General features: G+C 38.0%; 1 protein-coding gene across 1 annotated transcript; it reads left to right on the top strand.

The window, feature by feature from the left end:
- Nucleotides 1-2430: 2430 nt before the first annotated feature.
- Nucleotides 2431-7013, top strand: LOC131160501 (systemin receptor SR160). The gene has a single exon (XM_058116262.1). The coding sequence runs from the start codon at nt 3052-3054 to the stop codon at nt 6685-6687; it is 3636 nt and encodes a 1211-aa protein (XP_057972245.1). The 5' UTR covers nt 2431-3051; the 3' UTR covers nt 6688-7013.
- The last annotated feature ends 7590 nt before the right edge of the window (nt 7014-14603 follow it).

The raw sequence follows: 14603 nt of genomic DNA, 5'->3' as shown, positions 1-14603 counted from the left end.
TTATGAAGAAAAAGGAAGATGGATTCATGTTCTATTCATCTAAATCTTTGATCCTCTCCTTTATTTTTTTTTTTTAAATTTTATTTAAAGATATAATTAGGCTACAGTTATATTGTCCACAATTCTTTGGACACTTGACTAATATACATAAATAATGAGTCCACCCCTAAAAGGAAAAGTGACTTGAACCCAAGTTATTTAATTAGGACAACTTTGAATTTGCCACTCGAGGCACCCTCGGGAGGGTGCAATATATATATATATATATATATTTTTTAGTTAGTACTTGTCATTGCACTCAAGCTTTCATTTATATGACAATGGAATGCATGCATTATTAGTGAAGAATATTTTTTTGAATCCTCATATTTCTCTATTTTTATTTAGTGATGTCAATGAATGTTACTTGATGGGTTTATATGGTTGATAATGAAATAGGAACATTTAGATAACTTCAATTTATAAAAAAATATTAGACAATACGTTAACCGTAATTTATCATGAAATAAAATATATATTTTACTAATTCATGGGAGGCAGTAAGGAGCGGAAGTGATAATTTTAAGTGGAATGACTTGTTTTGCCACTCTTTATTATCTAGAAGAATCTCAATGTGTTTATGGAAAGTTTGGTTTAGATGCTTGACAGTAGATGATAGAATTCAGACTAAAAGAAAATTGATGACTTTAACTTGTGATTGCTGCGTGCAGAGAAGTCAGGAAAACACTGATCACATTCTTTCTTTAGGCGAGGTGGTTTCAAAAGTTTGGCGTCGGGCTAGTGTGGTGTTGGGGATTTCTTTCCAACGGTTCCTTCCCTCGAAAAACAGAATTGCAAACTGGTTCCACTATGCTCGAAAATCATCTATTAAAGGTATTTTAATCGGTCTGATTCCGTGTTTGATTACGTGAAGCCTCTAGAACCGCAAATGTAAAGCGAGAATGGAAGGAGTTTGTCAAAGTGCAGATCAGACATAGAGAAGTGTTCGATACTGGGTTAATCTTTTAGCTGATAGCTCTAATTCTCTTTGAAAATTGAAGATATTAGACATTACGATTTTGAAAGAGTTTCAAATTTAGCAAGAGGGAGTTTGCGTCAGGCCTGAAAAAATTATTTCGTGAGTTAAACCCCTAATAGGGTGGATAAAACTTAACTGTGATTGGAGCTGTAGGGACAATTCGGGTACTTCAGGAGGCGGAGGAATTATTCGAGACTTCCATAGCATGGTGAAAGCAGTTTTTTAAAGCTATTTTGGCAATGATACGGACAATAGTGCGGAATTAAAAGTAATTCTAGAAGGAATTCGTTTATGTAAACGATTTCATTATTTTAATGTGATTATTGAAAGTGACTCGCGAATTATTGTTGATTGGTTTCGGAAAGGTAGATATACCTTGTAGAATCTTTGGGATTTTAGAGAGGACCTCGTGGCGGAGCTAAAAGGAGTGAATTTCATGACGATCCATCAATATAGGGAAGACAATAGTGCAGTTAGTTTTTTCGCTAGAGAAGACGAAATGAGAAACAATGTCATCTACAAAGAATAACATCTTTTACCATATTTTTTGAAAGGTATCATTTGGATGGATATGTTGGGTCTTACTTTCTTTCGTCATTAGTTTAACCTCTTGATTTTTGTTTGGTTGGTTTAGATTTTTTGATTTTAGTTAATTTTATTATTATTTTTTTGATAAGTCTGTTTAGATTTATTTTTTATTTAGTTTTATTTGAATTTATGGTCCTGTTTTTGGTTGATTGTTGATGTTGTTTTTGGAAGACTTTTAATTTTTTTATTTATTTATAATCTCTCGATGTTTGTCTTATAAACATGATATTCCTCTGTAAAACATGAGGGTATATCAATAAATAAATGGAGATGCTGCCATCCTTAAGTAATATATATATATAACTAATTGAATACAAGGGTAAAAAGATAATTTTATGGATAATAATATTTTTTAAGGTTAACTAATCTTAAACTAACAATTGGCTACTTTTGTTATCAAAAGCATCCTATTCAAAAAATTTAAAAGGAAATTTTTATTTATTTTTATTGAATTGGGGTTTTGAATCTTAACCAATACTCCATTAAAGAATGTGCAGCTCACAAACCCACACCAAGTGCGTATATTATATTTTTGATGAAGTGCATGGGGAGTGAAGCTTCAGCCAAGCAAAGCAAGCCATTCTGCTTAAAGAAATCGTGTTGAGAAAACAGAGTACAACGAAACAGAGTGTATTAATTAATTGGTATTACTCTGCATGAAAGGGGGAGCTTAGGACACGCGCAGAGTCGTCTTGGTTCCATTAGGCCCTTCATTTATGATTAAATTTACCTAAGCAGCCAGAAACAGGGAATGGATCCATGCTGTCTGTCAAAATTTTTCATTCTTATTAAATGGTGAAACTGACAAAATCACATGCGCTTTTGATTAATTAATCTCTCACCAATCTTAATCTAGTCCTCATCTTAATCCTAATCCTCGTGAAGGAACCCCTTCATTCAATTAATTAAAGTTCAGAGGATGGAATCTTCATTAATGGACAGTGATGGATCCATCCATCTCTGTTCTGATCGCACGTACGCGGAAAGCTAGAGAGACAAACAGAGAATTTTAGAGAGAGAAACCGGAGTCTCTGTGTGTGAGAGAGAGGGAGACTGGTTTTTTGTGTATGCTTTTGAGCATGAATCATGGATGGATCTATCTTCTTCTTTAAGCTCACGTTCCCAGTAACCTAGAAAGACAATTTTAGAGAGAGATAGAGAGAGGGGGGGGGGGGGTTTGGGGAAGAGAGAGAAAGGGACAGTTTTGTAGTGAAAATTGAAAAATGGAGGGGAGAGAGAGAGCAGGGGAGACTGTCACATGGCATGTGAAGAACAGCTGTGCCCACGCCCCTTCGTCCCCTCCCCGATAAATACCCTTCTCACCTTCCTTGCTACGTCTTTTGACTCTCTGCTTTCTCTCTCCTCCTTCCCTTTCTCTCCCTAGATGAGCTCTCTAATGGCAGAACTGAAGCTCTAGACTATACCCCGCTTCCCAAATCGCAGAAATGAAGATGAGCACTCTCTGTTCTACTGCGCACTGCCACTCCCTAACTCCCCAGAAGCTCTTCTCTGTCTACCACTGCCTATTGCTCTTCTCTCTCACTTCCCCCTGTCTCCAAGCTTCTCCCTCAGCCCTTAATGGCGTCTACAGAGACACCCACCTTCTTCTCCAATTTAAGGCCACGCTCCCCAACCCTGCTCTTCTCTCAAACTGGCAATCAGCCCAAAACCCTTGCCTCTTCAGGGGCGTCTCCTGTAAGGGAGCTCGTGTTTCCTTTGTAGACCTAAGCTCTTTCCCCCTTAGCTCCGATTTTAGCTCCGTCGCTTCTTATCTCATGAGCTTAGAGCTCTTGGAGAGTCTTCACTTGAGCTCCGCGAATCTCACCGGCTCTGTTTCTTCCATTTCTGGATATCGATGCAGTGTGTTCTTCACTGATTTGGATCTTTCCAACAATAGTCTATCTGGGTCTGTTTCGGATATTTTTTCAGGTCTATCCGCTTGCTCTGGTTTGAAATCTCTGAATCTGTCGTTTAATCCGTTGGAGTTTTCTGCCGGAGTGAAGGATTCCGGTTCCGTCGGCTTAATCCTCAAGAATTTGCAGACTCTGGACCTTTCTTACAATCGGATCTCGGGGCAAAACGTCGTTTCATCCCTCTTACCGGTGGGTTGCGGCGAGCTGAAGCGTTTGTCTCTGAGAGGCAACAAGGCCACCGGAAGCGTTCCCTTCTCCGGTTGTGCTAATTTGGAGTACCTCGATTTATCTTCCAACAATTTCACTTCAGTGGTGCCCTCATTCGGGGATTGCTTAGCTCTGCAGTATCTTGATCTGTCGGCGAACAAATTTTCAGGCGAAATAAAGGACGAACTCTCTTCCTGCAAGCAACTCAGCTTCTTGAACTTGTCGAGCAATCAATTTTCCGGCGCTATTCCAGCGCTCCCTACCGGAACCTTGCAGTTTCTGTATCTTTCGTACAACAAATTCCAGGGCGGATTGCCGGCGAATCTTGCAGATTTGTGCTTGACCCTCGTCGAGCTCGATCTTTCGTACAATAATTTCTTTGGTACGGTTCCCGATAGTTTAAGCTCTTGTTCTTCTTTGGAATCTATTAACTTGTCTAGCAACGAATTCTCCGGCGAATTACCCGTCGATACTGTGCTGAAAATGACTCAGTTGAAGAAGCTTGTCTTGTCAAACAACTACTTCGCCGGGGTCTTGCCGGATACTTTGTCGGTGCCTACCCATTTGGAGACTTTGGATGTTAGTTCCAATAATTTGTCCGGATTAATCCCTTCTGGGCTCTGTCAATCTTCTCGAAACAGCTTGAAGGAACTGTATCTTCAGAACAATATGTTCACCGGACCTATTCCGGCGACTCTGGGCAACTGCTCGGACCTTGTCTCCCTCGATCTCAGCTTCAATTACCTCACGGGCACGATCCCTTCTAGCTTGGGATCACTGTCAAACCTTCGTGACTTGATGATTTGGTTAAATCAGCTACAGGGAGAAATCCCCGAAGATTTGATGAACCTGCGGATGCTGGAGAGCCTTATTTTGGATTTTAACGAATTGACCGGATCGATTCCTTCTGGTCTGAGCAATTGCACAAATCTGAATTGGATCTCGCTGTCGAACAATCGGTTAAGTGGCGAGATCCCTCCCTGGATCGGGCGGTTAAGCAGTTTAGCCATTCTCAAGCTCGGAAACAACTCATTTCAGGGTCAGATTCCGCCGGAGCTCGGCGATTGCCAGAGACTGATATGGCTCGATCTCAATAGCAATTTACTGAGCGGCACAATTCCTCCTGCTCTGTTCAAGCAATCCGGCAACATCGTTGCTGGTCTCGTCGCCGGAAAGAGGTTTGCTTACATTAAGAATGATGGGAGCAATAAAGGGTGTCACGGAGCAGGCAACCTCGTCGAGTTTGCAGGAATTAGGCAACAGCAGCTGCCGAGAATTTCAACCAGAAGCCCCTGCAACTTCACGAGAGTCTACGGAGGTATAATCCAACCCACATTTAACAATAATGGATCCATGATTTTTCTTGATCTTTCTTACAATGTGTTATCCGGTAGTATTCCCAAGGAGGGTGGGACTATGTACTATGTTCAAGTTTTGAATTTAGGCCATAACAATCTTTCTGGTCCAATCCCCCAAGAGCTTGGGAGCTTGAGGAGTGTGAACATTCTTGATCTCTCCCACAATCAGCTCCAAGGGGTGATCCCTGGATCCTTGACAAGCCTTACATTGCTCTCGGATCTCGATCTGTCGAACAACCATCTCTGGGGGATGATTCCCGAATCATCTCAGTTCGAATCCTTTCCTGATTATAGATACATTAACAATTCCGGCCTCTGCGGGTACCCTCTCCCTCGATGTGGGGGGAATTCGGGCATGAATTCGCATTCCCAGCATAGGAAGTCCCGCGGACAAGCATCCCTTGCAGGGAGTGTGGCGATGGGTTTGTTATTTTCCCTCTTTTGTATCTTTGGATTGATCTTTGTTGCTGTGGAGGCGAAGAAGAGGAGGAGGAAGAAGGATTCGTCTGCCCTCGATATTTATATCGACAGCAATTCTCACTCTGGGACTGCCAATGGAGGTTGGAAGCTAACCGGTGCCCGTGAAGCTTTGAGTATTAATCTTGCCACTTTTGAGAAGCCCCTTCGAAAGCTGACTTTTGCAGACCTTCTTGAGGCCACCCATGGCTTCCACAATGACAGTCTCATTGGCTCTGGAGGGTTTGGGGACGTCTACAAAGCCCAGCTGAAAGACGGAAGCATTGTAGCCATCAAGAAGTTGATACACATTAGCGGGCAGGGGGATCGGGAATTCACCGCTGAAATGGAAACCATTGGGAAAATCAAGCACCGAAATCTTGTGCCCCTCTTGGGCTATTGCAAGGTTGGGGAAGAACGGCTTTTGGTTTATGAATACATGAGGTTCGGAAGCCTGGAAGATATCTTGCATGACCGGAAGAAAGCCGGGATCAAGCTGAGTTGGTCGGCAAGGAGGAAGATAGCCATTGGAGCTGCTAGGGGACTTGCTTTTCTTCACCACAATTGCATTCCCCACATCATTCACCGGGACATGAAATCGAGCAATGTCCTGCTCGATGAGAACTTGGAAGCCCGAGTCTCCGATTTTGGAATGGCAAGGCTGATGAGTGCGATGGACACCCATTTGAGCGTGAGCACGCTTGCAGGCACACCTGGTTATGTCCCTCCCGAGTACTACCAGAGCTTCAGATGTTCCACGAAGGGCGATGTTTACAGCTATGGTGTTGTTCTACTCGAGCTGCTAACGGGAAGGCAGCCTACAGATTCATCCGATTTTGGGGACAACAACCTTGTGGGGTGGGTGAAGCAGCACACCAAGTTGAGAATAAGCGACATATTTGATTCGGAGCTCACGGAGGACCCCAGCCTGGAGATTGAGCTCTTGCAGCACTTGAAGGTAGCTTGTGCTTGCTTGGACGATCGACCGTGGCGGCGCCCTACCATGATCCAAGTCATGGCAATGTTCAAGGAAATCCAGGCAGGGTCGGGGATCGACTCGGCTTCCACCATTGCCGAGGATGGAGGTTTTGGTGCGGTCGAAGGGGTAGAGATGAGCATAAAAGAAGGCCCCGAAGGCAAGCAGTAGGCTCAGAAAAATTCACTCATCAGTTTTCCACCGATCAAATTCTTTGAAGAGCAAAGAAGCAAGTAAAGGCCAAGATCATAAACCGATAAAGCTCGCCAATTTTCCCACACTCTCTTAAATATGCCACGAAAATTTAAAACGGTGCAGAAACATGCAGCTGCCTCCCTGGATGCCTAGCTAGCTATCCACGACGACCATGCATTTCATATTTGTACGTATAATCAATCTTTTAATATATGATCCATCTGAGAAATCTTTTGTATGTTATTTATATAAACTTAGTTGTAACTGTGTATATGTATAAAGCCTCGATCGGCTGTTGTTAATTTCTCGCCTCTTAGCTGTGTTAATTAATTGGTTTTTGTTTACGTCGGATTTTTAATTGTCAGAGACATCAAATCCTTGAAAAGTTGCAGCTGGATCTGTCATGACCTCATGCATGCATGGCTAGGTGGTGACTGTGACTGTGAGAAGGGTTCTTTTGGATCTTTCTTTGGGTTATCACTGTATCAGATTTGATTAGCTAGCTTAATTTTATGTTAATAAAAGGTAGTTAATGATGAGAATGTGGGGAGAAAAAGGTTCATGCCATAAATTAATAAGAATTCTCGCTTGAAGCTTTATGAGTGCTTGCTTTGGGAAATTGTATGCTTGAAACTTTTATGTTCGGCCTTCCCAAATTATTATTATTATTTTTTTAAAAAAAGATAAAATTAACTAATAGTTTCAAAAAAAATCCTACACGTGATATTTATAATTATCCCGATAACACAAGACAATCTTGGGAAAGATCAACCTATTATCCGTTAATTTTTATCCATTCAGCGACGACCCTTATTGGCACTGTCGTATGCTCAATGCACGAGTCTTGTATTCAAGCTCCCTCTTGCCTTTGTACTGGAAGGCCAATCTTCATATGGTCATCAAAGGAAACCTTTGCACGCCTCAATTACCTTTTGCAAGCCCACGCATTGTATTGAAAATTTAAGTCCAAAGTGCGAATTTCATACTCTCAAACACTTACCTTATATTTAGAGTGACTTTGAATTTGAAGTTGTATTAGATTTGGATAAGATGCAGTACAAAATTGCATCACAATTTGTTTAAATTCACTCAAATTTAAATCTTACAAAATTCATGCTCGCAAACATTACAATATTAAAATTTTTCATTAAAATCTTGTTTTATAGATCACATTGTTATTTAGTTTGCTAAAAGTTCATTGAGTTAATCACAAAGCTCGAGATAGTCATCTATAATTGCAAACCCTCTCTCGCATATGTCCTAGTAAGACACGAGGACCTCTTTTTCTTTGATCTATCGAAAGCTAGCTGTATTATTGAGTTACATAATGAAAATACATCTCCAAATTCAAATTTGAAACTTCTAATACGAGCGAGAGCGAGAGACGTGGCGGTGGGACAAATATATTGCTTGTATGATTAGTAAATAGTGGTTGGCTCCTTGGGTTCAAAAAGGTCCCAAAATTAAAAAGCAAACATAAAAATTTTCTTTTTATGTGGTCACTTTTCATTATGTGGAAGAATTAAATGAGGGCATCAATCATGGTCCTAGAATTGTCATCACGAAGAAAATGAATGCTCCCCATCACCTTTTCTCTCTTCTGAATTTAGGTAACCTAAATAAACAAGTAGCCCCCCCCCCCCCCCCCCCCCCCCATTCATTCTCTTTTCCTCAAATCAGCTAACCTCCCACACGTGGTGTTCAAAGTTGTTCTTGCCTTTATGCCTCTTTTGAAAAAAGCTTTCTTGCATCTCCTAACCCAAATCAAGAGTCCCAGACTCTGATGGAACTCCCTTTTCAATTCCCATTATTAATCAATCAATTATTAACTCATCGTGTCTACTCCCTTAAAGACAGCTTAATGGGAACTATAAATTAAGACAATCATTCTCTAATGATTCTCATCTGCATCCACCATTTTTGTTTACTTAATGTAAAAATCAGAGCCTGTACTTTTGATTCTATAATTTAGCATCTCTTTATCCATCATTGTAGTTTGAGAAGAGAATAAGAAGGGTCATATAACCCTCAATATAGATGAGTTTTGCCCCTTGTTGAGTACGTATCCATCAAATTTTTAATGTATAAATTTCGTTTCATATATAATAGTAATCAAAAGTTCTCTTCTTCATGGTAGATGATGTTGTAGGATTTGGAACATGTCAATACATGTATACATTTCGTTTCAATATCAGGGAGTTTGTGTCAGGTCTGGAAAAAAAATTATTTCGTCAGTTAAACTCTCAGTAGGGTGGATAAAACTTAATTGTGATGAGAGCTATAGGGGCAATCTGAGTACTTCAGGAGGTGAAAGAATTATTCGAAATTGTCATGACATGGTGAAAGCGGTTTTTTCAAACTATTTTGACAATGGTACGAACAATAGTGTGGAATTAAAAGTAATTCTGGAAGGAATTCGTTTATACAAACAACTTTATTATTTTAATGTGATTATTGAAAGTGACTCGAGAATTGTTGTTGATTGGTTTTGGAAAGGTAGATGTACTTTGTGGTATCTTTGGGATTTTTGGGAGGACCTCGTGGCGAAGTTAGAATGAGTGAATTTCATGGTGATCCATCAATACAGGGAAGACAATAGTGCGACTGATTTTCTCGTTAGAGAATGAGAAATGGGAAAAATTGTCATCTACAAAGAACAACATCTTTTACCATGTTCTCTGAAAAGTATCCTTTGGATGGATAGGTTGGGTCTCACTTCCTTTCGTCATTAGTTCATCCTCACAATTTTTGTTTGGCTGGTTTAAATTTTAGTTTATTTTTTATTTTTGCTTTACTAGGTCTGCTTAGATTTGTTTCTTATTTAACTTTGTTTAGATTTGTAGTCTTGTTTTGGTTGGTTGTTGGTGTTGTTTTTGGAAGGTCTTTAATATGTTTTATCTGTAATCTCCTAATACTTGTCTTGTAACCATGGTATTCCTCTGCCAAAAGTGAGGGTATATCAATAAATAATTGTAGGTTCCGCCCTCCTTTAGTGAAAAAAAAAAACCTCTAGACAATTGATGTTGTGTTAATGTGAACATTTAGTGCTTAAGTCAATTTATAATATTATAAATTTTATGAATAAAGAGACTTAGATTTTTTCCTTAGGGTTTTTGCCTTTTTGTTACTGTCTGCTTTAATTTAGTGACTTTTTTTTTCTCGTTTTTGGATGCATTATAAGATAAATTCTCCTTGAATATACGTTTTTTTTTATATTATATTTTATGTAGAGAAAGTAATATATATATATATATGCAGCCCTCAATGCTTTCTCCGCCAAAAGCACATCAATGCTTTGTCCTCTTCCTCGAACTTCACATTAACTTGCTTCACATCACTAATGATTTGATTGAATCTACTGATGTGCTGAGTCAGGTCCGAACTCTTTGTCATCTTAATCAAAAATAGTTTTTGTTTAAGATACAACTTGTTCGTCAATGACTTGGACATGTACCAACTTTCTAGTTTCATCTAAACCATTGTCGGCAGTTCCTCATCCATGACGTGATACATCACATCATCGGTTAGATAATACTAGATAGTGGACACATCTTTCACTTCCAACTCCCTCCAACTCGTGTCATCCATGCCTTCTGGCTTCTTTCTATATAATGCCTTCACCATACTTTGCTGTACTAGCAAGTCCTTAACCCTCCTCTACCAAACTCTGAAATTTCCTATTCCATCAAACTTATTGTTAGCCTAATAAGGCTTCACCTTTTGTTTTGATGATAACAAATGAAGGAAAGGTGATGACATTGTGTGTTCAAGTAATGATGTTTTCAGGCAACTTAGAAAGCCAAAACCAACAAAGCTTCGAAAGATCACCAACAAGTTTAAAAGTACGTGATATGTCATGAAGTGATAAAAAAGGGAAGCTGAAAGACATCTTAAGATGGGATGAACTTAAAGCTTCAAGATGACCATGAAGTTTTCAAAGAAGAAGAAGTGTTTAATTTATTAGAAAATCTTCATGTAAGTACTTCAAAGGTAAAAATATCATTATGAATGAAATGAAGCTCATTAGGGGACATAAATGGACTTACAGACTTTATTTTAAAAATCCCGAAAAATATCTTTCAAAAGTAAGAAAGCAAGGAAACCAAATATCTTTGAGAAAGAAAGAAAGAAACTGATTTTGTACTGTCTAGGCGACCGAGGATTTTTGCTGAAGAAAATCAAAATAGGCAATGTGTTTTTAGGTGCCGACCCTGTAACTTCAAGCTCGTGAACTCACTTTAGGCGACCGAGGTTGCACTTTAGGCAACCAAAGTTCGGCAACGGGCAAATTTTTTAAACTTCTAATTTTCAAATCTAATTGACTTACGCCCCAATCTTTTTAGAAACTTGGAGGGCACTCCAAGTAAACTTGGGTAGCACGAATGTGAATGTTTTTCAAGTCTATAAATACATTTTTTATGATCTTCACATTTACACAAAGCATTGAACATTCTTTCAAAATCTCTCTTACTCAAAGCTCTTGCTATTTGCTCTAAGTGCTGAATTGCTACGAATTTCTTGGGAAATTTCTGAGCTTTTACATCTTCTCTAAAGTATATGATTTAAATTCTTGATCCTCATCAAAGAGAAGTAAACCGGTGATATTTACAATGAGCTTCTTACTTCATTCTTTTGGTATTTTGAATTTGAAGTATATTAGTTTCTAAAGTGTACTAATCAGCTCTTTGTATGAGCATTATTTGTACGCATCTATTTGATTTATTTCTTGTAGATTGACGATTCCAAGGATTGTTTGGATCGTTGGCTAAGTAAGAGGATATTGCTTAGAGAGGCGGCTCTAGCCTAAAGGAGTGACCGGACAAAGGGATATCGTTTGAAGAAAGCGGGCTCTAGCCTTAACCAAGGAGTGTTGTAAAGGTATTGTTCTGCCCATTAAAGGAACATGTTTAGTGAATCCTTTGGTGGTATTCCAAAGGCAAGGACGTAGGCTGGGTGTAAGCCGAACTTCGTAAAAATACCCGTCTCACTCTCTCTTTCCCTTAGTCTTTATTTTCAGTATATTTAAATTGCGTGGATGGTTTAAATGATAATCATATATACTACGTAATATAGAAATCAATTAAACTTGAAGTCTAATTTTAATTTGGGTTGCGGAAACTGAAATGAAATACGTTGGTTATACCATATCTTGTGGAAACCATATAGGAGTACGTTACTTGGTTAATAGCCCAAGGATAAATTAACTGAGAGTTTAGTTGAGTTTTGAATATTGAGAAGAGTGTAGATATTGTGTTGTTTGGATGATATATTGCACATCATATTGAAGAAGCAAAACCATCTATACAAGGCTGATATAAACGAACAAACTATTTTAAGTCCTTACATTGCCAAAGTGGTGTATGTGTTAATTTTGGTTTGGTTGTTTACTTTTAATTTGTGATTGATTGATTGGCTTGGCTATTTGGTTGAATGATTGATTACTTGTTTGGCTAAACAATAGTATTGTTGAATGGATAAAAGAATGTAAGTTCTTTTGTGATTAAAGAGTTAAACAAACAAGTCAAGAATTGTTTAAAAGAAATAAAAAAAGCTTAAGAATTCTTAAAAGGAATTAAAAGAAAGTTTTAAAATCCAATTCACCCCCCCTCTTGGGACTACACCTTGCTTATCAATTGGTATCAGATCGGGGTTATAGTAAATCTTAATTAGTAGCTATAAAAAGATCTAAATGACTAACTTAGGTGTAGCTCCCTTTGGAGAGGGACAATCTTTAACTAGGCCACCAATCTTTTGTCGTTTGAACTATACCTTCTGGAAAAAGAGAATGCAAATATATCTTCAAACTATGAATTGGAAAACTTGGAAGGTTGTCATGGAAGGTGACCAAATTCCCACTAAGATAGTTGATGGAAAACAAGTCCCTAAAGAGAAAATTGATATGACAGACTTAGACTATAAAATGCTACAAGTAAATTCTAGTGCCATGAATGCTCTATATTGTGCTTTAGATGCCAATGAATTTAATAGAGTAATGGCTTGCAAATAAGCTAAGGAGATATAGGACAAATTAGAAGTAACATATGAAGGAACTATAGATGTTAGGGATAATAGGATCGATATGCTTACAAGTAAATAAGCCTTTAGGATGAACCCGGATGAATCCATAACTAATATGTTTACTAGGTTCACTCATATAATAAATTTCCTAAATGCACTAGGAAAAACCTACACTACTTATGAGATGATAAGGAAAATTCTTAGAGGGCTGCCAACTATATGGGAATCAAAAGCCACTGCCATAACAGAAGGAAGAAATCTGAAAATCACTTCCTTAGATGAACTTATAGGTTCTCTCCTCACATATGAAATGACAATAAATGAAAAGAATAGAAAAACCAAAGCCCAAGAATTAATAGCCTTTAAAGTCTTAAAAGAAAACTCAAGTAGTGAAATGGATGAAGATGAAGAAGCCTTCATATCTAAAAATCTAGCAAGGATACTAAGAAGGAGAAACAAATTTAAAAGAAGAAACCAAGACTCCGAATCGAATGAAGAAGGAGAAGAAATCAACAAAAAAAAATCTAAAAGTAAAACTCCTACATGCTATAATTGCAACAAAGATGGACATTTAAAACCAGAATGTCATCTACTTAAGAAAGAGTCTAAGAATAAAAAGAAAAAGGCCATGAAAGCCACTACTTGGGATAGTACAAGTAGTTTGGAAAATGAATCAAGTGACCAAGAGGTTGCTTATACCTGTTTTATGGCTTGGGACGATAAGGAAAGCTCCCCATCTAAATCTTTAAATAACTCTTGTAGTGATGAATCTGATGGTGAGTGTATGCCATCTTATGATGAATTACAAAATGATTTATTCAAAGTCCATAAGATGCTAATCAAAGTAACTAAACAAAATAATTCATTGAAAAATAAAAATGAAGGATTGATGAAAGAGTTAGAAGCAATTAAAACTGCTGAAAGAGAAAAGGATTCTAGAATCAAGAAAATAGAAAGTAAGAATGAAGCTATGACAAAGGAGTTAGAAGCCAAAAATCTTGCTGGAAAAGAAAAGGATTTAAAAATTAAAGAATTAGAAAGTAAGAATGAAAAAATAATAAAAGATCTACGATCCCTATTGACTCTACGAGTCCAATCCTGTTTTGATAATGACAAATCACTTGGTATTTGATATGTGCATTGAGTTTGTGAACATGACCTATATTAAGCATGCACGGAAAGATAACGAGACATGGAAGACATAAAGTAAAGATGATACATTTTGGCAAGCTCCATGGAAATCAAAGAGTACAAGAATCAAGATGCGAGCGTCAAAGTTTAAGAACATCTTGGGAATGGGTATTTAGAACTTATGTATTTACATTCTCATATGATTTAATTTGAGGCTCAATATAATTTAGAATGAGTTTAGGATTTATGCATTTCATGTATATCATTAGGGGACTTTCATGGACTTAGAAATATTCTTAAAACCTTAGAAAGTGCCTTTATAAAAGAGTCAAGAAAGAAAGTAAAAAATATTTTTAAATTAAAAAAAAAAGAAAGGAAAATTGAGAAAAAGGGGACTTCAGTAGCCTGAACTCACCCTTAGTAGCCTGAAGAATTTCTTCAGGAGTCTGAAGATTAAGTTCGATTGCTTGAAGAATTAATGGGAAAACACAGCAAGAAGGCCAAGGTACTTCGGTTGCCTGACCCTGGAACTTTAGTCGCCTGAAGTCACTTTAGGAGACTGAACTTCAACATTAGTAGCCTGAAGTCGCGGGAAAGTTTAAAAATTAGATTTTTATTAAACGAACTTGCGAGCTATTTCTTTGATCCAACGGTTGAGATCAATCCTAAGGGTAAGACGCTATAAATACTAAATATCTAAACCCTAGAAAAAAGCTAAGACACTCAAGAAAGAGAAGAACACA

The sequence above is a fragment of the Malania oleifera genome, chromosome 7 (genome assembly GCF_029873635.1).
Source record: "Malania oleifera isolate guangnan ecotype guangnan chromosome 7, ASM2987363v1, whole genome shotgun sequence".
NCBI lineage: Eukaryota > Viridiplantae > Streptophyta > Magnoliopsida > Santalales > Ximeniaceae > Malania > Malania oleifera.
This window is presented reverse-complemented; position numbering and strand designations above follow the sequence as displayed.